This window comes from Mizuhopecten yessoensis, unplaced genomic scaffold (assembly GCF_002113885.1).
Source record: "Mizuhopecten yessoensis strain PY_sf001 unplaced genomic scaffold, ASM211388v2 scaffold6049, whole genome shotgun sequence".
NCBI classification, from domain to species: Eukaryota; Metazoa; Mollusca; class Bivalvia; order Pectinida; family Pectinidae; genus Mizuhopecten; species Mizuhopecten yessoensis.
In genome coordinates, this window is record NW_018406354.1 from 51,778 (window position 1) to 78,402 (window position 26,625).

Genomic DNA, 26,625 nt, shown 5'->3' on the forward strand with positions numbered 1-26,625 from the left:
ATTCATTTATCTTAATCCAAACGGTGTAACCGGTTAGACCAGTGTTGACAAAGCCTTGAAAGGCCTGCATAAACATTTGCAGGTCCGCCAACATTTATACCCGACAATGTTACATTTAAAAAGCAGCCAAACCAGTTGTTCCGCATAAATGGACAAACTTTATGGAAATTCCAAGATGGTTTCTGACAGATGTTTGACGGTAGTTGTTTTGGGTATAAATCCTGGCGGACCTGCACATTTTCAAGGTTTGTCTGAAAGCAGCATCAGATTTCTAGGTCCAACCTTATTTCATTAAAGAACAGCTCTGGTCCAACTGTTTGGAGCGTGATAAACAAATGCGGCCACAGTCAGTTCCAGATTACTTGAACAGCTACTCCAACAATGTTAGAGGTTTTACACGGCGAAAAACTTTTGACAGTCGCAGTCGGCAAAATCATATCCGATTGAAAAAAAGCCGACCAGCGGCCTCTCATGTGATGGGAGTACTTGAACAGCATGATGTTGTATGATCCAAACAGTGTCCACTAGGAAATCCACTTACATTTATTTGGTTATTGATTTAAATCAAATATTATGTACAAATAAAACACAACACAGAAACAAATAATAAATTATTTATAAAATTGATATGTAAATGTCAAGTAGTTAGTAAACCTTGTAACAAATAGAAAAGTCCATATTTGCCACTCTTTCCACCAGGCTGTGAAGTACAATCACATATAGCATGACTGCTCTCCAGATTGTATCAGGAGAAATCAGCAGAAAGGCCCTAACACTATAGCCTTCCGTTTGACATAGACATGGTCTGGCTTGTAGAGAGTTATAAGTCTAGCAAATTTTCTATTTGAGGTCCACTCAATCTAGCCTAATCCCTTCCACCTTGTATCGGTATAAGAAATTTCAAATCTTTTGTAGTCTCATATTTGTTTGATACTTCCAGGCTGGTATCAGGAGAAATCTGTTGAACTTTTCCTTATCTCTATGGCCTCGTAATCAGGTATTAGAGCGGCCACTTTTTCCCTCATATCTGCCCTTCTCTTCTCACGAGCAATTGCTCTCTTGCGTTCTAGTGGGTAATCCTTTATAGTTTTGAATGTCTTTTTCAGCAGAGACCTGGCAAACGGAAAAAATAAATGTTACAAACTAGAGATCTGTTTTCGTGAACAAAAACGTATGTCTCCCTTTAACAGTTTAAAAATTACTGCCAGGACGAGATATTCCTGAAAACTTTGCACTTATTTGACCTTTGACCTGGAGTGCACTGTACATCTTCTGTGGGTGGGGCAGATGTATTGCAAATTTTATCAGGATATCTTCCAATTTGGCACTTACATGTATTCAACCTTATTATTAGAGGAACTGCTTACTGCTTAATTATAAAACGTATATGATTGGGGGCCATTAAAGAAGCCCTCAAAACTGACCCCATAGCCGGAAATAGTGTTTGGATAGAGTTTACAATGCCATCATATACTTGCCTAATAAGTTTAAACAAAATTAGACACAGTGAGGGACCGTTGGCATCACCTTAGCGTACACCTTTATATGTTTGTAACAATCATACTCTTTTTTAAGACCTAATGCCAATGCACTGCACATCGTCTATGGGTGATGGAGGTATACTTCAAGTTTCATCTAGATGTCTTTAACGATTTAAAAGTTACAGCCCAGACAACAATATGTTCCTGGAAAAATTGCACATATTTGACCAGGTAAAGATCACAATGACATAATGACAGTGCACTGGACATCATCTATGGGTGATGCAGGTATACTTCAAGTTTCATCAAGAGATCTTTAATGGTTTTAAAGTAACTGCCAGACAAGATAATGTTTGAAGTACAGAATCAGTACTAAATTATATAATCTGTCTGTCTCCCTTCATTCACTACGGAGACCTAGCCATAACTGAGCAGTAAAATCTGTCTTCACCATTTAATATCAAAAACAGCCGAATCATTTGGTCGGTCTGAGAGTATTTTGATTGATTGAATGAATCATTTGGTCGATCTGAGAGTATTTTGATTGAATCATTTGGTCTGTCTGAGAGTATTTTGATTGAATCATTTGGTCGGTCTGGGAGTATTTTGATTGAATCATTTGGTCTGTCTGAGAGTATTTTGATTGAATCATTTGGTCGGTCTGAGAGTATTTTGATTGAATCATTTGGTCGGTCTGAGAGTATTTTGATTGAATCATTTGGTCGGTCTGAGAGTATTTTGATTGAATCATTTGGTCGGTCTGAGAGTATTTTGATTGAATCATTTGGTCGGTCTGAGAGTATTTTGATTGAATCATTTGGTCGGTCTGAGAGTATTTTGATTGAATCATTTGGTCGGTCTGAGAGTATTTTGATTGAATCATTTGGTCGGTCTGAGAGTATTTTGATTGAATCATTTGGTCGGTCTGAGAGTATTTTGATTGAATCATTTGGTCGGTCTGAGAGTATTTTGATTGAATCATTTGGTCGGTCTGGGAGTATTTTGGTATTTTGAATGAATCATTTGGTCGGTCTGAGAGTATTTTGAATGAATCATTTGGTCGGTCTGAGAGTATTTTGATTGAATCATTTGGTCGGTCTGAGAGTATTTTGATTGAATCATTTGGTCGGTCTGAGAGTATTTTGATTGAATCATTTGGTCGGTCTGGGAGTATTTTGATTGAATCATTTGGTCGGTCTGAGAGTATTTTGATTGAATCATTTGGTCGGTCTGAGAGTATTTTGATTGAATCATTTGGTCGGTCTGAGAGTATTTTGATAGAATCATTTGGTCGGTCTGGGAGTATTTTGATTGAATCATTTGGTCGGTCTGAGAGTATTTTGATTGAATCATTTGGTCGGTCTGAGAGTATTTTGATAGATTCATTTGGTCGGTCTGGGAGTATTTTGATTGAATCATTTGGTCGGTCTGAGAGTATTTTGATTGAATCATTTGGTTGGTCTGAGAGTATTTTGATAAATTTGTTGTAACAAATTTGATTGCATCTGAATAATTTAACTGGATCTAATATCGGGATGAAATAGACAGAAACCAGTCTTTCAGAGACATAAAGTATGTCAGATATTACAAGCATACGTAGACGCCCTTAAAATCTTAAAAAATCTTAATATCAGGTTTTGTTGTAAAAATATCTGGGAGTGGGGCAAGGAGGCACTCTAACACAGGGATTTAAAATCTTTTTGAATTTAGAGTACTAGTGTCAGGATAATTTTTAAGATTCTACCAGCTCCACCCATATTTTCATAGCAAATAATTGAAATTTCCAAAAGCCCCAACAGTAAATCTACATTCCCTGGGTGTCAAGCTTGTTCATTTATACATTCCTGTTACAGTAACTGTAGTTAATTTGTCTTCCTTGTCCTCATTACATATTTCTACAAAACAATTTTGACCTTGTACATGTATACTTTTAATAATTGCCTCTAGATTCTCCATCTATTTACATCTGAGTTGCTCACCTTCTATAGTGGTCATCTGCCAGCTGTTGATTTGCCACGCCCCTCCCCCTCTCTTCCTGGGCGTATTCGTACCAGACACGGAGCACCTTACACTTGGTGTTACGCTGATGGATCCGCCGAGCCCGTCCCTCCATTATAGTTGTATGGTGTTTAAACTACAATAAAACAAGGACGATTGGATTGTGTGTACATGGGGATGGGAAGAAACATTCTCCAGAACTGTTACACATTCATAATTTTTATGAACCCTGAACAAGATCCAAGACATATGTTCTGCTAATTTAAAGTAAAACTCACTGGATTTGATACTCAGCAGACAACTTCTGTCACAGACACATAAAAAAGACTTTGTTATATTCAAAGCAAGAATTCACACTAAGAGGTCAACAAGTTTTACTGTATTAAGTAGTTCCTTTTAGTGACTTTTAAATACAGTAAAATATATGCTATTGATCATACATTTCCCCTATTACAGATCAAGAAAGTCAAAGATGAGGAAATAATTCAATTATTTTACGTTTTTCCAGTTAAAGAGAAGTGACCGATGAGAAAAATAATACATCATGTATCTTACGTTTCTCCAGTTAGAAAAAAAGTGACGGACGAGGAAGTAGTTGTACATCTGGTCAGCTGTAGCCTCCTTCTGAGAAACAATGTCCTTGACATTGGAACGCCAGCACTGCAACGCTAGTCTGTAACAACCAAAAGTTTTGTCAGAAACATATTTATACATGTACTGTATTTCAACTATCTCTTTACATACTTATCTCCTGCAAAGTTACATAAAGGCCTAGAAATCTCTTTTTTTTTTTTATTGATGTTGGCAAAGCCTTTAATGTTCCACATAATTGTTCAAGAAATCACTATCACACCACCATAAAATACTGGGATTATTCTATTGATCTGTCCTAAAACACAGTAATGTTATGATATATTGTGACGGTCATCATATAGTTACAGTGTAATGAGACAGCTGCTGACATACTGCTGGTAAGTTAATCTCTAAATATAAGCTTAAATAGTTCCAATATTCAACACCTAGAAATTATAGCTTTGTGCTTCAGGATCCTTTGCTACTGATGTGTACTTGGAGAATGCTTCAAGTTTGCATGAGGTATACTTACAAATACATATACTCTAAGTATGCTTATAAGTATATTCCAAGTATACATAGGAAAGTATACTTATCAATGAACTTGTGAGTATACTTGAAGTATTCTCTAAATACAAATCATGCAGACAATATTTCATTTATACTTCAAGTACTCTTCAAGTATAATTGAAAGCCTAACACTAACACCTAATTTGCATACAAAATCAAAATACTTTAAGCATACTTGACTTATAGTCTAAAAAGTATGCTTAAAGTATACTTTTAGGCAAAACTTTAAGTATTATAAAGTTCTGAAAGGGATTGTAAATTAATATCTACCGGTATTTCGTTTTATTCTTATTAGTGGTATTCAGAACTTCACTTCAGTAAGAATTCTACATTTTTTTTTTGATATTTCGAAGTCATGATTATCAAAATACATTTCAATCTATATACATGTACATATACTAAGAAGATAACTACTTAAATATTGTTATATTCTGTCCGCTATTGTCTGCCACAATTGTATTGCTCATTGTTAATTTCCTTTTTCATTGTTAAGTAGCATTTTTTTTATTAACATGAGGCCCAGGGGCCTTAATAGCTCACCTGGTATTCTATTTTTCAATTAAAAACCTGCTGAGTACCATACAGGTTTATCAAAGGAGTACAATAAACAAAGTTTTATATAAATCTGTTTTGGTGGGAAAGACACCAAGAAAACGAGTTTCCATGTTATGTCCCAATTTTCCTCTATTTCCCACAAATTAAACAAATTGAATTTTTTCACCTAAGCATGCTTCAGGGCCAGGTGAGCTAAAAATACGACCCGTACTGTTGAATTTGTTGTTCCATCTTCTCATGTAAATCCAAAAAATAAGATCTGCTATTCTTACCCTTTAATAGTTATTCAGTAATGTATGAAAAATATTTTTTTTTATCCCAGGTACGCCAGACAACAGCCATTGTGTTGTTTTAATTTCTCTAATGTTTAGCTTAGGATCAAGATTAAGACCTTTACCTCTGCAGATTGTTGTTGTGATGGCGGACGGCCATGACCTTATTTCTACGTGCCATCTCCACCAATTTTTTGAATGGTCCTAAGCAGCGGTATTTGAGTGTGGCCCGTAGGTAGTGGGCGTCAGCTTTCTTTGTTAGTTCTTTCATATGTTGCTCTCTCTGCTGTTTCTGGGTTTCTCTCTGGAAAGAACAAAATGTTATCAAACTTTGTCCAGAAGTCAGTAAGCTGATCATAATGAATTAGTTGATGAAACAGGAGTGGTTGACCTATAAATAGTAACAGTGACCTTGGCATTGACCTCAAGACCGTGCCATGCACACTTATCTGAGGTATTCTCATCCTTTACTCTGATATACACATTAATGAATATCTTGAATGAAAATTGTTAGAGCTGTTACAATGAATAGTGAATGAACAAAAAAGGATAGACAAGGGTGACACTATATGTCCCCCACTGATATTGGGGGGGGGGGCATGGAGGTTGTTTTGTAAATCTGCAAATAGGACAGTTTGGAAATATTGCTTAAATTAATGGAGATAAAGTTAAGCTGTAATACAATGACCAAATAAACTTCCTCTAACTGGATGCATGCTAACAACACTAACTTAAGTATTTAGTCTGACAGACTCACCTTTCTCTACCTGGAAAAATAGAATAGGGTTTTATGTTTACTACAGATTAATAATTTCAATAAATCAGGGGTTGAATCTGTTTCTTTTATCCTTTGACCTCTAACCCATAGGCCACCTCTATTTTTAGTTGTTTCACCTCTGACCTTCAGGCTACCTACGTATTTCCTTAGTTGCTTGACTGTGAGCTTTAGGCAATTTTTCTCTCAAGTCATCTAACCTCTGACCTCAAGGCTTCTTGTCATCTGACCTTGAGCATTCAAGCTACCAATTTTCTCTAGTCATCTGAACTGACCTCTGACCTTCAGGCCATCTCTCCTCCACATATTCGTCTTATCCTCTAAACCCATCGCCTATTTCATTCTCTAGTCATTTGACGTCCAGAATTCATATTTCTCTAGTCATCTGACCCCCACACTTTATATTTAGTCATTTGACCTCTGATCCCAAACAAACTTTTTCCTAGTCACCTGACCTTTGACCTCCAGACTACATATTTCTCTAGTTATCTGAACCACATGCTATCTATTGAGTCCTTTGACCTCTGACTCCATACTACCTCCTTCTCTAGCCGTTTCTTCTCCCTGTGTGCTGCAACCCGAGCTCTCTTTTCTTCTGCATCTCGCTGTAACAACATGTCCTCCTCGGCTTTGAGACGTTTCTGTCAACAACAACAAATCTCATGAATAATCATCATACTTCCATCACCATTTTTTAAAACTTAGTGATCAAAACACACTTAGTCTAATGTTTATATCATTTCAGCAAAATATTACTGTACTGTTCTTTGTGCTGACTTTGTCTTGACTACAAAACTAGCAATATGCCAGATTGACGTGCCTGACCAACCATTTTCCAGTTTTGTTAACTTGAGTATTGTGTGTAGAAATCCTAGGCCTCTTGACACAGCTCTGTATACCAGGACTTTACAGGACCAAATATCCCCATGTTTTTAATGCACATTGAGTAAAGAGCGAAGCACCAATACTTGGCCCTTGTGTATGTTTGTGTTTCAAGGATAACCCTTAATGTCTCCACCATCATAATAGGACAAAAAAAACCCAGGAAATTGTAACACTACACAGTTGTATATGTCATAATGTGTTGTCTTATATATATTCATGTAGGTGACATTTCAGGATTAAAATAGAGAAACTGTGAGCAAGCTCACAAAGATCTACCCCCTGCTTGTTCTGCCCATGATTCTGGAGCTGAAATTAAAGTTTCAAGGGCCATAACTCCAGGAAAAAGAGTCAAAACACCAATTCCTTTCTTCATGCACATCTACCAGGGTACATATTAAGTACTTTCACTGTGTAAAGTCACAAAGAAATCCAACATGGTTTAGAAGGAGTTGCACAGACTTCGTTTGGTGGGGGGAGGGTGAAGAAAATAGCATCAAAAAAGGAAAGACAATACAATACTCTGTTTCATCTTTATCATACCAGGTTTTCCTCCTCCTCTAGACGTCGTTTTTCCTCCCTCTCCGCCTTAAGACGCGACCGCTCTGCTGCTCGGTCTTCCATGTCTGCAGAGCAAACAGAGAAGTTTTGTAAATTTGTTTTAACAACAGTCCAATTTTCTTACTATCTGCAGGCCAGTGAGGGACTAATACTCAGTGACTTATTAACTGTTTAATTGTAATTATCAATTAATAGACAGTACCGTAATTTTATGTTACAGCCAGGAGCACTCTTCCTGCAGTATACCACACGATTTATAGAACTACAGACTGAAAGACTGTGTCAAAAACTGTCCCAGTACTGTCAATATGAGTGTTAAACCTTAATCCATGGGTTTGACTCATGGTACACCTACTGTTCTCCCATGTTTGTTTGTGTTTTACAGTATTACAGAGTGGGCATATTCTGTCTTGTCTTTGAACTCCCACCCATCTTCCTGTTTCTACTGGATTCACCAAAACCTGGACATCCTTTAATGTCATTAGCTGTTAATAGGATTGGTTGGGTTTGTTTGTGTTTTACGTCCTATTAACAGCTATGGTCATTTAAGGATGTACCAGGTTTTGGTGGTGGAGGATAGTTGGTGTTCCCGCAAAAATACTATAACAGTTTGAAGTCTAGGGTTGGAATCCCACTCCAGCTCTACTGATTTTTTACATTCAGAACACTATTGATTTTTTGATTTCGTTTCTTTCGTCTTATATTTTCATTAAATTCCCTGTATGGTATGGTTTTCTCCTCAGGAATGGTTTATCACAGCTATATCCATGTCTGAAAAAACAGTCTCCACTACTTTGTTACAGTTCTTGGCAGTGGTACGAGGATCCTTAACTCGTTCACCCCTGGAATTTCATAATGAACTATGCCAACCTTTGAATTGGAAGAGTTCAAATGTGTCTTCAGGGATGAAGAAGTCAAAGAGTGTCTATTAACTGACAAAACATTTCTCAGCAGGCATAAAATACATGAGTTGAAACAATAATTGGAAACACTTTTTTTAAATCCCACTCCCCGAGAACAAGAATCTAAGTTTAATAATCATTACTTTTCAAAACAGCCAGGTATTTAGTGTCATTCTTTTTGGCAGCAGCATTACTAGCAGATGTGACCTCTGATCTTGCTGTGACCTCTGACCTTTCTGTAACATCTGATGGCTCTGTGACCTCTGACCTTTCCGTTAAGGGACCAAAAGCATTTCTGAAAAACAGAAACAGAAGGCCGATCTTGAAATATGGTTGGAGCCACATTTTACCTGTCGACCTAAACAGGTTTGCAGTAACTATCACCTTACATGATTAATAATTGCAACAACTTGATTAAAAAAAGAAATAACTTTCATTTTAATAAAAGAAAGCTTACAACATCACCTTTTTTCATGCAACTTGAAAATATGCCTTTGAAGACTTACAGTCTAAATAACTTTGAAAATAAGACAGCCTTGAAAATCAGCCTGGGATTTCTTACTCGAAACAAAAATAAGCCCCAGCTTATATTATTATCAAGATTTTAGGATATAATGGTTCCTCTAGGCAAAAAATGCTGAAAACACTAGCCATGAAAAAAACAATCAATAATAATAATAATAATAATTATAATAATCTAGTTTGTAGGTTGTCTCAAAGCGGTTCGCAAATTATTATCCGTGGTTATGGGGCCTTTGCAACCAGCCAATAGCTTTCTTAACTCCCTAGGTGGTGCTGCCATTTAGGTGCTCACAGCTCTCATTCAACAATTTATGCACTGCCAAACCACGTACTCATTTACAGCTGAGTAGACTGGAACAAACAGAGTAAAGTATCTTGTTCAAAGATACAACACAGTGCTGTGACGTGACTCTAACCCGCAACCCTTCGGTCACGAGCCCGGCGTCCCACCACTAGACTACTGTGCCTCCTTAATATCCATATAATCAATATGATAAAAGAGTTTGACTCAATGACAAGTAATAAAAGAAGTTACTTTGGACATTGTGAAAATTTCCAAATTTTACATTAACGATTATCTATTGTGAAATATGTACAAGGAGAACTCTAAGAAATAAATGTATCCGGTAACAACGAGAATGTATCCAGTAGGGGCGGAGTAAATACCTGTCAGTGACACCAGCTCTGCTGTCCAGATGTCTGTCACTAATTTCCCCGTTGTTTAATCTAGCATGCTGTTGTCGTTTGTTTACTGTCGTTTTACTTTTGTTAGTCATCTGCAGTGGGTTTTCAGGCGTTATTCTCTCTGCCAATTGTTTTTGTGTATTACCCTGTTGTTCTAGCATCTGTTGATTCTGATTAAACTGTAGTTCCTGAATAAGTTTCTGTTGTTCCTTGAGTTGTCGTTGCTGTTCCTCAAGAATTTGTTGTTGTGCTTGGTGACGATTCTGGAAACTATTTGGTGTGTACTTTCTATTCATCCATGGCTGTGTTCCGAACCGATTCCGGATTTTCTGGTCAGAGTGATGCTCTCCCTGGTTATCCCCGCCCCCGAGTCCAGCGATTTCGTCTGTGGTCAGCTGAAGATGTCGTTTGGTTATCTGCCATGCCTCTGTAGGAATTCTGTTCCGCTGCACTGGTTTTCTCTCCGAATTTGAATCTACCACTGTTGATACATCACTTCTTGAGGTCAAAGGTCGTCGCTGATTACTCTCAAACAACGCATCCTTAAAGACACAAATTGATGCTGCAGATTTCGCTTTTAATGACATGTATATCATATAGCAGAACATTCTCATCCTTGTTTATTTTAAAACAAGTGGGCAAGTTCAGAAAACAGCCAGAAATTATTTCCGGAATAGCTGTAATGAATTGATACTGCAGATTAAACTGTACAAAATATATATCATATAACAGGAAATATTCGACCCCTGTATATTGACAACTTGTAACAAGAGGAGAAATTCAGTCCAGAACAGGAATTGTATCACCGTTCTTGGTGTCCTGGGCGGTGCTTATTAAGATAACGAAAAATCAGTACTGACAGCTGCTATGGGTAAAGGCAATGTAAATGTTGGACACATTCCCAGGATTGAGTCTAAACTAATTTTTACTCAAAACTTTTTTCAAAACACTGGAAAAAAAATATGATTCCAAAAACTGAAGTGTCAGTTATCTTAAAAACACATGGAGGATGAACTGGACATTGCATTATTTTGTTACGAAAGCCAGTTGGCAAACATTGGTGTCAGCTGTACAAATATTGCAATACTCTTATGAATTTTTTATTTTCCTAAAAAGCATGAAACCATCACTAATTTACAAAAATAATTCAGAAATCTTTACTTTTTTACTTTTTTAAAAACTTTCCTGTTATAAGCTTAGAACAGACATTGATTATAATTACCCCGCCCCCCCCTCCAGAAAAAATGTTATGTTTTGGTGCTTTATATAAGTTAGTACACCACTTTAATTTGTTAAGGAAAATTTATTAATTAATATAAAAACAGATCTTTTTATACCATTTATGGGAAGATTTCTCTTGAAAAACAGATTATCCTATAATTATAACACCAGCCTAGCTACTCACCACTTCAAGGTTTGTTGCCTTGGCGACAACTTTGCCTTTTCCTTGTTCTGATCGATCTGTGTTATTTCCCTCGGAGAGTTTGCCCTTGGCAGCTGCTTCAAGTAAAGCTGCCATTTTATTGCGTGTTTTTTCTTGAGCTTGTTCCATTTCGTTTCTCTCCTGTTCCATTTTTATCCATAGTTGCCAGGCAACAAAGTACTTCCTTAGCAACCATACTCTGTAATGTGTCTCTGCAGCATGGGTCTTTCTATTAAAAATTAAATCACAGAATCTTACATCTAAAGTAAAAAAGGCCTTAAAGCTAATAGATGTGGTAAAACAAGAAACAGTACAAACAGCAGAAACTGAAACCTTCAAATTAATTCGCTAGCAACTTTCTTAATGCTCCTCCCCGACTTTTACCATGAAAGCACCTTTTGACACCTCCCCGTCTTGTTCTTTATTTGTGCTTTTGTCAGATTTCTCTCTTGCCCCTGAGGGTGCTTTTTGTATGGTCACATATCGTGAGTTATACCTGTGACTCAATAATGGAATAATGTCAATGTGAAAATTGATCAGTTTGAGCGAGTTTCGCAAAGCTATTATTTTATTGCTGACAGCCAAAATCGATAAATTCTGTTATTTCAGTACTCAAGCCTGGATGATGGTGCATGGGGGGGATGGTCTTAAATCGAACCCCATCAGCCTTGGTTAAAGGCAAGTGTATAATTGTATAATTCTTATTTTTAAAATAATGTGTTCTAAATTCCCGCCGATTTGTTTACCATACCTATTAGCAATTCAACTTACTGTTGCTATAAAGTATAAAGTTAAACACTAATTATCTTTGATGCTCTCAGGAGCTACTCCATTTAATTTAAAGTAGAATGCAAAACAGCTACAGATCGAAATGTTGGTGACATTTCAGTTGTCTGCTTCAAATTCAATTTTGTATCAATTTTGGCAACTTAGATGTGGCCCCCTAAAATTGCCAAATAACACCTCCACTAAAATGACTTAATAAACAGTATCTAAAGCTAAGTTGAATCACCTGTGAGTCTGTATGATAGTAATCTCGTGTTGTTTCGTCTCCCAGTCTATTCGTCGTGTGCGTATGTACGCCTTCCATGCGTTCCAGGCCTGTAGGAGAAGCTTCCAGTCGTGAATAGCTTTAGCTCGTCCGATCTGTAGACGACGCTGTAGAACTATGTTGTACCATGCAGAAAAATGGCGATGAAGACTCTATAGAGTGAAAAACATTATTACAAGTCATGTTATTATTTCACTATTTAAAAAAAAACGTTTCACATTTAATTAATAAACAATATGAGAAAGTAAATATTTGTGTCAAAGTTTCGTGTCGGAGGTCAATTTTCCGGGCATCCTGAACATCATTTTTGAGGGAAAAAATTGATGCGCAAAATATATTAGTAGAAACTTTTTTCAGTATTTTCAGCCATAAAAAGTACCTGCGCAAATTACACAGGTTTTTACAGTAATGCAAAACAATTTGTCAATGAGAGCACATTAAATCGAGATTAGAATACTTCCTACATGCCTTATATACTTAACAACTGATCAGCCTTCCTCAGTCAGATTACCTGAAGAAGGATGAATCAGTAGTTGCCGTTACCCTGAAGGTTAAACAGTAAATAACAACTACCATTTTTAAGGTATGTCCCAGCGGGGAACATAACCCATTGCCTTCCTTACCTGGGACAGGCGAACATTCAACATTAAAGTCAGAAATGAGGTGTTGCCAGGCAAGGCGCCAGGAAATAAAAGGTAGTTAGAAGTAGAGAGGTAATGACAGATCCCAAATATTGCAATGGGTACAGCTGATTCTTTTGAGTCCCCTAGCTAGTAGAGGGCTCAAAAGCAAATTCACAATTCTGCAGGGGTTCCCACATTAGTCGCCTCTTACGATACACTTTTCTTGATCCCCGACCTGCAAGGGTGTGAAGTCTTGGGAGAGTTAACTTATGAACATTAATGAGAGGTCTGATACCCCCTATAGAATGTACCTTTAGATTGGCAGTCTGATACCCCTATAGAATGTACCTTTAGATTAGCAGTCTGATACCCCCTATAGAATGTACCTTTAGATTGGCAGTCTGATACCCCTATAGAATGTACCTTTAGATTAGCAGTCTGATACCCCCTATATAATGTACCTTTAGATTAGCAGTCTGATACCCCTAAAGAATGAACCTTTAGATTAGCAGTCTGATACCCCCTATAGAATGTACCTTTAGATTAGCAGTCTGATACCACCTATAGAAAGTGCCTTTAGATTAGCAGTCTGATACCCCCTATATAATGTACCTTTAGATTAGCAGCCTGATACCCCCTATATAATGTACCTTTAGATTAGCAGCCTGATACCCCCTATAGAATGTACCTTTAGATTAGCAGCCTGATACCCACTATAGAATGTACCTTTAGATTAGCAGTCTGATACCCCCTATAGAATGTACCTTTAGATTAGCAGTCTGATACCCTCTATAGAATGTACCTTTAGATTAGCAGCCTCTTGTCTGGTTTGTATCTGTCCCAGTTTGACCATGATCTTTCTTCGTCTGTCTTCCTCTGCTCGTTCACGCTCTCCTCTCTCCTGCAGGGATCTTGCTTCCTCTGTATCAACTAACACTGTGGCTTTGTGTAACGTTTCTTCCTGATTCTTCCTCTGTCTATACAAAATACATGCAGACATATTTTACTGCTATTTGTAAAGATTTGATGTAAAAGAATTTTCCTAGACTCTGCTTTGGTCTGTATGGGTCCCTTCCTCAATTTCAATAAAAAAAAATCAAATTAATTTTAAACTCAATGTTTTTGTTGACTTAATTTTTCAACAGCCTGTTCCTTTATGAATAGGGAAAATAAGGCACTTTTAGCTAGGGGAAACAGCCTGTATACAGCAGTAAAACTGAGCAAAATAAACACTGAAACTGCAACAGCTACTCTAAGTGATATAAGATCTAGCAGTCAACAATTTAGCTGCTAACAAAGTAAGTAAAAATAATCAAAATATAACCCACAAAATAACACCCTGCGGCCATGGTTTACCACATGTTTAGACTGTTTTTAGATGTAAGACTTTACAAACAGATGGGTTTAAAGACTGCTGACTCAGCAAACCTTGTGTTTGGCCACTTAGGAATCATTTTCAGACCCCCTAATGATCTCATCCACAAACTGGCAAAACATCGTTTTAGTCTATATTTATTCTTTTGTCCCGTGATGAATTCGACAATCCATGGGCCAATATGAAAATAATCCACAAAAAATAAAATAAAAAAAATGTTACAAGCACATTTTGCAAATATACCGGTACATACAGATACACACGAAACATCCTTGACATGAAAGTATTAGATACTGTATGATTTATGTATGTAGTTTGTATTCTGCTTGTTTCGCCCTCCCTCCCTCATCAGGGCAGATTTAACATTACAGCAAGCATTAGTAAACCACATAACTAACATAGTAATAAGGTGACAGAGGAAATTAAAACTGTGCCAATATCGAATTGATCAGCGAAGGGAGAAAGTTTGACAGGGCAAAAAGTTCCCAGATTATAGTGATAATACCTAGATTTCTGTTCGTCTAACTGGCGACGTTCTTCCTGCATGTCCTTACGTATTCGGGCCATTTCCTTCCGAATCTTCATTTCCTCCTTCTTCACATCTGCCTGTTTATTCTTCTCCTCCTGTAAATGGAAAACAACAGCATTTGTCAAAGTGTGCCATCATATAACCCTATAAGTCACTCTCCTGTCACAGGTAACACAGACACAGACAAGCCATTCGGTCATGTCACAGGTAACACAGAAACAGACAAACCATTCCGTCATGTCACAGGTAACATAGACAAGCCATTCGGTCATGTCACAGGTAACACAGACACAGACAACCCATTCGGTCATGTCACAGGTAACTCAGACACAGACAAGCCATTCGGTCATCTCACAGGTAACACAGAAACAGACAACCCATTCGGTCATGTCACAGGTAACTCAGACACAGACAAGCCATTCGGTCATCTCACAGGTAACACAGAAACAGACAAGCCATTCAGTCATGTCATAGGTAACACAGACAAGCAATTATAGGTCATGTCACAGGTAACACAGACACAGACAAGCCATTCAGTCATGTCACAGGTAACACAGACAAGCCATTATAGGTAATGTCACAGGTAACACAGACACAGACAAACCATTCGGTCATGTCACAGGTAACACAGACACAGACAAGCCATTCAGTCATGTCATAGGTAACACAGACACAGACAAGCCATTCGGTCATGTCACAGGTAACACAGACACAGACAAACCATTCGGTCATGTCACAGGTAACACAGAAACAGACAAGCCATCCAGTCATGTCACAGGTCACACAGAAACAGACAAACCATTCGGTCATGTCACAGGTAACACAGACACAGACAACCCATTCGGTCATGTCCCAGGTAACACAGAAACAGACAAGCCATCCAGTCATTTCACAGGTCACACAGAAACAGACAAACCATTCGGTCATGTCACAGGTACCACAGAAATGGACAAGCCATTCGGTCATGTCACAGGTAACACAGACACTGACAAGCCATTCGGTCATGTCACAGGTAACACAGACACAGACAAACCATTCGGTCATGTCACAGGTAACACAGAAACAGACAAGCGATTAGGTCATGTCACAGGTAACAGAGAAACAGACGAGACATTTGGTCAATTCACATGTAACACAGAAACAGACAAGCCATTCGGTCATGTCACAAGTAACACAGAACCAGACAAGCCATTCGGTCATGTCACAGGTAACACAGAAATGGACAAGCCATTGGGTCATGTCACAGGTAACACAGACACAGACAAGCCATTCGGTCATGTCACAGGTAACACAGAAACAGACAAGCGATTAGGTCATGTCACAGGCAACACAGACACAGACAAGCCATTCGGTCATGTCACAGGTAACACAGAAACAGACAAGCGATTAGGTCATGTCACAGGTAACACAGACACTGACAAGCCATTCGGTCATGTCACAGGTAACACAGAAACAGAAAAGCGATTAGGTCATGTCACAGGTAACACAGACACTGACAAGCCATTCGGTCATGTCACAGACAAGCCATTCAGTCATGTCATAGGTAACACAGACACAGACAAGCCATTCGGTCATGTCACAGGTAACACAGACAAGCCATTCGGTCATGTCACAGGTAACACAGACAAGCCATTCGGTCATGTCACAGGTAACACAGACAAGCCATTCGGTCATGTCACAGGTAACACAGAAACAGACAAGCCATTTGGTCATGTCACAAGTAACACAGAAAGGGACAAGCCATTTGGTCATGTCACAAGTAACACAGAAACAGACAAGCCATTTGGTCATGTCACAAGTAACACAGAAATGGAAAAGCCATTCGGTCATGTCACAGGTAACACAGACAAGCCATTCGGTCATGTCACAGGTAACACAGAAACAGACAAATCATTCGGACATGTCACAGGTAACACAGAAACAGACAAGCGATTAGGTCATGTCACAGGTAACAGAGAAACAGACGAGACTTTTGGTCAAGTCACATGTAACACAGAAACAGACAAGCCATTCGTTCATGTCACAAGTAACACAGAAATGGACAAGCCATTCGGTCAGGTCACAGGTAACACAGAAACAGACAAGCCATTCGGTCATGTCACAAGAAACACAGAAACAGACAAGCCATTCGGTCATGTCACAGGTAACACAGAAACAGAAAAGCGATTAGGTCATGTCACAGGTAACACAGACACAGACAAGCCATTCGGTCATGTCACAGGTAACACAGACACTGACAAGCCATTCGGTCATGTCACAGACAAGCCATTCAGTCATGTCATAGGTAACACAGACACAGACAAGCCATTCGGTCATGTCACAGGTAACACAGAAATGGACAAGCCATTCGGTCATGTCACAAGTAACACAGACAAGCCATTCGGTCATGTCACAAGTAACACAGAAACAGACGAGACATTTGGTCAAGTCACAAGTAACACAGATTCGGTCATGTCACAAGTAACACAGAAATGGAAAAGCCATTCGGTCATGTCACAGGTAACACAGACAAGCCATTCGGTCATGTCACAGGTAACACAGACAAGCCATTCGGTCATGTCACAGGTAACACAGACAAGCCATTCGGTCATGTCACAGGTAACACAGACAAGCCATTCGGTCATGTCACAGGTAACACAGAAACAGACAAATCATTCGGACATGTCACAGGTAACACAGAAACAGACAAGCGATTAGGTCATGTCACAGGCAACACAGACACAGACAAGCCATTCGGTCATGTCACAGGTAACACAGAAATGGACAAGCCATTGGGTCATGTCACAGGTAACACAGACACAGACAAGCCATTCGGTCATGTCACAGGTAACACAGACAAGCCATTCGGTCATGTCACAGGTAACACAGACACAGACAAGCCATTCGGTCATGTCACAGGTAACACAGAAATGGACAAGCCATTCGGTCATGTCACAAGTAACACAGAAACAGACGAGACATTTGGTCAAGTCACAAGTAACACAGAAATGGACAAGCCATTTGGTCATGTCACAAGTAACACAGAAATGGACAAGCCATTCGGTCATGTCACAAGTAACACAGAAACAGACAAGCCATTCGGTCATGTCACAAGTAACACAGAAATGGACAAGCCATTCGGTCATGTCACAGGTAACATAGAAACAGACAAGCCATTCGGATTGATATGTCTCACCTGTGATGGCCCCTGCTTTGACCATCAATGCACATGTCAAGTTTGGTTTGTCTAGCACTTATATTTTCAGAGAAACTAGCTTAAACGCAAAAACTTAATGTTGATTGAGATGCTGATAAAGTCAATGGACCACGAAAGGTAGGCCTCGTACAGCATTTGATGCATGGGTTGAAATGTAGTACCTAAGATGCATCTATGGTCCAAGTTTGGTTGGTCTACCTGACTTATACTTTCAGTGAAACAAACTTAAAACTTAATGTTGATGCCGCCATTGGCGAAAAAAAGCAACACCTTAGTCTCGCTTCTGCTACTTCGTGACGGCCAGACAATAAAACAGTAAGCACACTGACAATTATTTTTCCTTCAAAATTTGTCATATAGGGAAGAAAGCACTGCGTTACCTGAAGGATATTACTGTATTACCTGAAGGATATATCTGCATTACCTGAAGGATATAACTGCATTACCTGAAGGATATAACTGTATTACCTGAAGGATATAACTGTATTACCTCAAGGATATAACAGTATTACCTGAAGGATATAACTGTATTACCTGAAGGATATAACAGTATTACCGGAAGGATATAACTGTATTACTGAAGGATATCACTGTATTACCAGAAGGATATAACTGTATTACCTGAAGGATATAACTGTATTACCTGAAGAATATAACTGTATTACCTGAAGGATATAACTGTATTACCTGAAGGATATAACTGTATTACCTGAAGGATATAACTGTATTACCTGAAGGATATAACTGTATTACCTGAAGGATATAACTGTATTACCTGAAGGATATAACTGTATTACCTGAAGGATATAACTGTATTACCTGAAGGATATAACTGTATTACCTGAAGGATATAACTGTATTACCTGAAGGATATAACTGTATTACCTGAAGGATATAACTGTATTACCTGAAGGATATAACTGTATTACCTGAAGGATATAACTGTATTACCTGAAGGATATAACTGTATTACCTGAAGGATATAACTGTATTACCTGAAGGATATAACTGTATTACCTGAAGGATATAACTGTATTACCTGAAGGATATAACTGTATTACCTGAAGGATATAACTGTATTACCTGAAGGATATAACAGTATTACCGGAAGGATATCACTGTATTACCTGAAGGATATCACTGTATTACCTGAAGGATATAAAAGTATTACCGGAAGGATATAACTGTATTACCTGAAGGATATCACTGTATTACCAGAAGGATATAACTGTATTACCAGAATGATATAACTGTATTACCTGAAGGATATAAAAGTATTACCGGAAGGATATAGCTGTATTACCTGAAGGATATCCTTCAGGTAATACTGTTATATCCTTGAGGTAATACAGTTATATCCTTCAGGATATAACTGTATTACCTGAAGGATATCACTGTATTACCTGAAGGATATAACTGTATTACCAGAGGGATATAACTGTATTACCTGAAAGATATCGCTGCGTTACCTGAAGGATATAACTGTATTACCAGAAGGATATAACTGTATTACCTGAAGGATATAACAGTATTACCTGAAGGATATCACTGTATTACCTGAAGGATATTGCTGCGTTACCTGAAGGATATAACAGTATTACCGGAAGGATATAACTGTATTACCTGAAAGATATTGCTGCGTTACCTGAAGGATATAACTGTATTACCAGAAGGATATAACTGTATTTCCTGAAGTATGATCTGCTTAGCTTTGTGATGAGCATCTTTCTTTGCTCGTTGTTCTTTCTTCTTGCTGTCCAGCACCTTTTGACGCTTCTCTCGATTCTCTTTCACCTGAGGCAGCAGAAATGAAGAACTGTTTAACAGATTAATCCCCCACCCCTGTATATGGCTATGTAGAGGAGGTGTGTACAATTACACTAGCCGGATGACCAAGGTTAGCAGAGTAAGTCAGATCTAACGAGTGAAAATTTTCAATATTTACAATGAAAATATATAGGATAGTGATAAAAATCATTATAAATATTTACACTTACGATGATATTTTTAAGAGACTGGGTCAAACTCTCCTAAAGTTAGGATGATATATTTCACTCAAGATTCTCATCAGAAATTTGGTGAAAAGGATCAATATCGTAGGATTTCTCTTACAAGAAAAACTTATCGTAATTTTTTTGTGAAAAGATTCACAGGCTTGTAGAATTTAAAAAAAATGCCTACAAGCAGGTACATCTTTTGTTCTTTAGTCATGTAATCGTAATCCCAGACGCAGAGTAATTAGAAGTTAGCATATAAGGTGCGTGCTAGGCAGATATGGGTTGGTCCAAGATATGGTCTATGGGGAGGTAGATGTATTGCATGCTAAACACATACCACTGACAAGTTGATAATTAAGGTAAAATATAATAGAATCTGTTGTGTGCTATTAGCTTTTAAAATATATATATCTCTCCTGACCATATTGTTTATATTCTTAACAGAATCTATAGAGTATCTTACTCTGTACTGACACGCAGAGACATTTAGAGGTTATCTTACTCCCTAGCAAGAGTTTAACCAGAAATTAAATTGATATGGCGCATTCCGGCAGATATGGTGTTAGCTGGGCGGATTAAAGTGTGGGCAAGGTGGGTATTGGTTGGGCCGGGGCATGTCCTTTACAGAGTTAGCAGTATCAAACATGCAAAATAACCCAAATCACGGACAAGAATGTGATAAATGGATTTTGCTAGTTTACAACACAATGTAATGCATTGAAAAAGTATAGAACAAAGGATTTTGTTGGTTTAGAATGTGATAAATGGATTTTGTTAGTTTACAACACAATGTAATGCATTTAAAAAGAACAGAACAAAGGATTTTGTTGGGCTAGTATGTGATAAATGGATTTTGTTAGTTTACAACACAATGTAATGCCTTGCAAAAGTATAGAACAAAGGATTTTGTTGGGCTAGTATGTGATAAATGGATTTTGTTAGTTTACAACACAATGTAATGCATTGCAAAAGAACAGAACAAAGGATTTTGTTGGGCTAGTATGTGATAAATGGATTTTGTTGGGCTAGTATACAAATACAAATGTGAAATGGTCTACTTTAATTCCTTAACTTGTACTTTGATCTTAGTGAACACAGTACCTGTTGGTGTCGTAGCTCCATCTTTGTTCGAGGGTCGGGCTTGTTCAAATCGTCAAACCCTAAATCATTGGTAAAATTGTCGTTGACGACTTTCTTACTGAGCATGTGTTTTAGAATGGACTCCACAGCACTCTCCTCATCTTGTTCTGCTAGAAATGCATACGGGTCAGTGTCTATAAATAGAAGTTTAGTTAATTGGTCAATACACTGTGTTACTCATTACAAAAGCATAATTCCGTCTTTGCGTATTGCAGAGTTATCTTCTCTTGAGATCAGGTATCGATTGTTATCTCTTTGGTTTGTGTGAGAAAATTATGTCGTTTTCTAAAAAATTGATGGCCTTACTCTCACAAACAAATGACGAAACAATCAATACCTGCTCTAAAGAGAAGATAACTCTGCAATATGCAAAGACGGAACAGGGTTAATGAGAAATGTTAACTGGGTCAGAATCTTATATGATTTATTAGATAAGTTAGTACGGCACTGGTACCATGAAATGTCATATTCATATAAGACCTTATATAAGAATGTTCTATAAGCATTCATGCTTTATTAGCAGTCTTATTAACCACTGTGCTAAATTATGAAAGTGCTAAGTGAATTTAAGGTTCTGCAAATTGTCATCTATTGCATATGGTGGGAGTGCCAAATCATCAATGCACGAAATCAAGTATGTGCACGAAAAAGGAAAGAATCAATCACAACATTCTCAAGCGTCACCAGTAAGTTGGTATTTATTTTAATGGCCAACTAGTTTCGCCTCTAAACTAGTACGAGGCTATATCAGGACCTGGTGAAGCTTCCCAATTAGAAGGAAAAGTAGTGGGGAAACAAATCGGACTATAGTGTCTATAAAAGGAAAATAAATCAAAAAATAATATAGAAACAATAATTTGATTAACTCATTCATTCACCCCTGAAATTTCATAATGGACTATTCCAACCTTTGAGTTTGAGGAGTTCAAATGTGTCTTCAGGGGTGAATGAGTTAAAGCAAAGAGGCCCACCCAACACAGACCCCTAAACCCAAAGTCCAATTTTTTACATGTATTATATGATACATATATGTATTTACACAGACCGTGGGGTTGGGAACCTGTGTCATGTGAGTTCCTGGGGATTTAAGTGAACAGAATATCACCATTTATCAATTTGCTATGATTAAGCTGAAATGTGTCCAATTATAGATAGTTTTACTGACCGTTGATGGTTGGCTGAGGTTTCACCAGACCCTGTTCCTCGTAGTTGTCCTGGAGAAGATGGTCCCACTCACGCTTCACATCTGACTGGACCATTCGTCTTTGATACATATCATCATCCAAATAATCGTCACCGTCGTCTTGGAGATTGACTTTTTCGTCCATCCACTGAGACAGGAGATCCTGGGCTAAGGGAGATAATCATATGGATTAATTCTTTACCTTGGTACAAGTATTCCATTTTCCATTCCCATTTTTTTTTTAAATCTAAATTTTCATCTTGTATTCAAATGATACAAATGCCCCAATGGTACAAATTGTGAAATTTTGGACGCCTAAAATATTGTTTTTCAGGCACCCCGACTGACCTTAGATGTTAGTTTTTACCTCTGACCCGAACAATTTATCTCACTTGAATGCACTTACATGTACATGTAAATATCCGTCTTTCTTTATATGACACTTCTCTATTTCATAGGCAGATCAGTATATCAAAAGCAAATATAAATAACTAAAAATATAACAAGAAATGAATATAATTGGTCTGAATAACTATGTTTGATGATTTTTGTAATTTCTTAAATTATCCCCCTCCTTAAAAAAAATTATGGAAATAAATCCCTACTTAAATACCATACTTTCTTCAGTCATGTTTCCTGCGCCATACATATGGTTTTGCCTTACTAAGATTTGGGAGAGCATTAGACTATTAGTCGATAATATTTAAAATACAGGAAGACTAAAAATCATACTGGTCCTCACCTTCACTAAGAGCAGCATCATGTTCCCGAAGTTGACTCACAGACTTCAAAGTTGCCACCTTCCCCAGCGCTTTTCCAGATTTTGGATTAGATCCAAAAACTTTTTGTGCAGCTTTATCTGAAGCCGACTCCACAGTCTGTAAAAATAAAAACTGATTAGTTATATAAAGTTTTCCAGGAAAGAGAATAGTGTGCTTCCACTCAATCGAAACCGGTGATCCCTAGGTTCCTAGTCTGACGCTTTACTACTGAGCTAAAGGAAATTCCTTCCATATTGAAGCTAGAAGGCGACCGTAATCCTATGTACAATTAAAATCTGCTACAAAATTATTGAGGAATTTAATTTGCGACTCCCCCCAACCCCAATCCCCTATTTCAGATCCATTAAATGAAATTGTCCTTTTATTTCTTCCACTTCTTCAGTTTATTCAGTTCTGAATATTTTTTTATATAAAATATTACAGGGGTTATAAATCCATTGTACAGAAATATCACCCATTGCCATTGTACACTACTGACTGTATACTACGTACTTCCTATATCAATTCTTTAGATAGAAAAAAGTGTGTTGTTAACTTAATGGGAATGAGACCAAATTCTGGCCCAAAAATAAATAAGAAAGAGTAATCTTTAATTATAATATTACACTGCTTACAAAGGTATGTATTCAGCAATTAACAGTTATAAAACGCATAATTCAATAATATATATTTACCTTGATCCAGTCCTGTATGTCATTTTTTGTTGTCACCTTCTGGAAAATAAAATGTTCCAAATATTGAACCAATACATGAGCAATTTGTGGTAATTGATAAGTGCCACGCTCCTGATTTTAAGTTGCAGACACCACAATACCTCTTAACTTGCCTTAAAAATATTGTTTTTAAACATAAAATTCTGACATCTAGGATCACCACAAAACCTTACTCCTATCACATGAGAGGCCAGTAGCCGTCTACTATCTTTTATCGGATGTAATTATGCGGACTGCACAGAACTTGTCATAATTAGTATCTCTAATGTTGTTTGACTATGCACACAAAATCTGTACAATGGTTCTTGGTTAATTTTTTGTAATCACCATTGAAAATGTCTCACATGTATGTAGATTAAAAATTATACTTTGAAACAACTATTTAAGCTAAATTGTTGAGTTGGTTTACAATTCGATAAACCCTGCCCTACGTATATACGTATACCCATAGTTAACATAGTTGTAGACGCCAGTGGTAAGCCTTATAGCTTCTAAGGGTGCTTTTTGATATAGTTAAAAACTTGGATTGTATTTACACTTCCACTGTGCTTGAATAAGGAGAGGTATAATCAGGTATGCAGATAGCCCTGCACCCCAAATTTGAACTGATGATTTTTCAAAAATTTATTGAGTATGTTCTTAAAATTTGGAGAATCAACCACATTGTCTGGCGTGCTTATTCCTTGTGTTGCCTCTTGTTATCAGGTTTTTTTTTTAACCTAATTTCATGATCTACTATGTCTATTCCTTCTCTATCACGCCAGTATTCCAAGGCTGGTAATCGTAGTTAGTGGAGTCTTTCTGGAGACGTAAATTAAAATCTTTTAGGTTCTGAACCATTCTGGTTGCTCTGCGTCACACATTTTCCAGTAGTACTAATATTAATACCCGGCCTCCTCTGCCCCGACCGGTCTGAACATGCAATATATATAAAAAAAAAATCAGCGTCCGAAAGCTACGTTATCGCAGCTAATTTTCTAGCAGTATTTTATCCCTTTTCAAATTTTATATTTCCATATACATGTATGCGTAATCTTAAGTTGACAATGCACGCAAACAACAAGTCTCCGAAAAAGATACAATGTTGTACAGTGCTTCTGAAATCAAGGACGACACCGACCTCAAACATTCTATCGACCAATTGACAAGATAGATGCAGTGAGTGACACGTTGAAACAACCATTCAATTTGTGGGCATGTTCTTTTTTAACACGGCTTGTTGATGTCGTGACGATTTTGATTGTAAGTCACATTCATATGTTTCTGCGCGTTATGTATTTCCGTGCAGCCATTTTATCAAGCTATATCTCGTAACTAAGTGACCTATTGGACACAACACAAGGATATTTTAGACGTCTGTTAACTGACACAAAAATTACCGGAAGTTCGTCCGGAAAATAATCACTGATTAAAAAAACATGCATAAATAAAGCATTTTTTATCTTGATCATAATGGGCCCAAACTTGAAAAAACGGTGATATATTTCATTCATGAACCGGCCAATTTTGCAGTCTGACAAACGTACGAAAATATTGTATGCAAATGAGGCCACATCTTCCGAAGAGCCAAGGAGACATTCTTATATACGATATTAACACTGCTTGCATTGAAACGTAAACCTTTTACCGCAATGAAATTCCAATTTTCACCAATTTTAAACAGAATAAAATGAGAAATAACTCGCCATCAACCAAAACTAATATAAGACTGCACAAAAAAAACAATAACAGATTCTATCATAACTAAATACGATGTAAGTAAAATACACAAATTTATAAAACTACATGTATTCGTTCAAGTTGACAGTTACGGCAGGCCACTATGGGGAATTTATTATTAGTATATTCAAGTTATCTTTATTTGAACACTAATAATATAAATCAAAATAGACACACGGAAACATATGACTGCTTCTTACGATGGGAGAAATTTGTTAAAAATTGTTTGTTGTGATTTTTTTAAAATACAGTTTTATGTTGCTATTTTTTTGTTTTCATAAGTAGATTGTATACATGTTTATGACAGTCGTCCGTAATTTCAACAATCTTCTGCCTATATAAGTACGAAATCGCGGTTGCTTCTCAAGTGCGCAGAAACCGGTAACACGAGGATATATAGTTAAATATCGGTTTTTTTAAGACAGGTTACTTAATCCCTAACCAGATATGCCAGACATAACTATCTCGACCAGCGGTGTTAAAAAACTCCTAAAGAAAGTAAATCCGCATAAAGCGTCTGGCCCAGACACGATATCAGCGAAATTTATAAACGAATGTGCCGACGAACTCTCCCCTCTTGTGTCAAAATTTTTTCAACTGTCACTGCAACAAGGACATCCACCATCTGACTGGAAATCTGCGAACGTTACACCCATATTCAAAAAAGGCGAGAGATACAAAGCGTCCAACTACAGGCCTGTGTCCCTGACTTGTATACTAAGTAAGACCTTCCAGCACATCCTGGTCAGTAACATCATGGACCATCTGACAGCCAATGAAATCCTACATGAAAGTCAACACGGTTTTAGATCTAAAAGGTCCTGTGAAACTCAACTCATATCACTAGTCCAAGACATATCCGCCAAATTAGACACCGGTGAGCAGATCGACCTGATTATTATGGACTTTAGCAAAGCCTTCGATAAGGTCCCCCATCGAAGGCTTGCTAACAAATTGGACTATTACGGCATCAGAGGAAATGTGAAAACATGGATCAGTGCTTTTCTTTCGGACAGAGAACAACGGGTAGTGGTGGATGGAGAAACATCAGACACAGCAGCAGTTGACTCGGGTGTCCCCCAGGGAACTTGCTTGGGACCGCTATTGTTCCTCCTTTAT

General features: G+C 37.6%; 1 protein-coding gene across 1 annotated transcript in view; it reads right to left on the reverse strand.

Moving 5' to 3' along the window:
- Nucleotides 1-546: 546 nt before the first annotated feature.
- Nucleotides 547-26,625, reverse strand: part of LOC110451474 (coiled-coil domain-containing protein 191-like) — a 27,089-nt gene continuing 1,010 nt past the window's right edge. The window contains exons 2-18 of the mRNA XM_021499513.1: nt 23,749-23,787; nt 23,035-23,170; nt 22,275-22,460; nt 21,071-21,243; nt 19,662-19,766; nt 14,753-14,871; nt 13,675-13,849; nt 12,211-12,401; nt 11,181-11,427; nt 9,758-10,317; nt 8,713-8,864; nt 7,650-7,732; nt 6,764-6,865; nt 5,575-5,753; nt 4,035-4,152; nt 3,461-3,615; nt 547-1,113 (exon numbers count right to left, since the gene is read on the reverse strand). Of these exons, the coding sequence (XP_021355188.1) occupies nt 948-1,113; nt 3,461-3,615; nt 4,035-4,152; nt 5,575-5,753; nt 6,764-6,865; nt 7,650-7,732; nt 8,713-8,864; nt 9,758-10,317; nt 11,181-11,427; nt 12,211-12,401; nt 13,675-13,849; nt 14,753-14,871; nt 19,662-19,766; nt 21,071-21,243; nt 22,275-22,460; nt 23,035-23,170; nt 23,749-23,787 (2,886 nt within the window). The 3' untranslated portion in view covers nt 547-947. The remainder of the gene's footprint in view (nt 1,114-3,460; nt 3,616-4,034; nt 4,153-5,574; nt 5,754-6,763; nt 6,866-7,649; nt 7,733-8,712; nt 8,865-9,757; nt 10,318-11,180; nt 11,428-12,210; nt 12,402-13,674; nt 13,850-14,752; nt 14,872-19,661; nt 19,767-21,070; nt 21,244-22,274; nt 22,461-23,034; nt 23,171-23,748; nt 23,788-26,625) is intronic.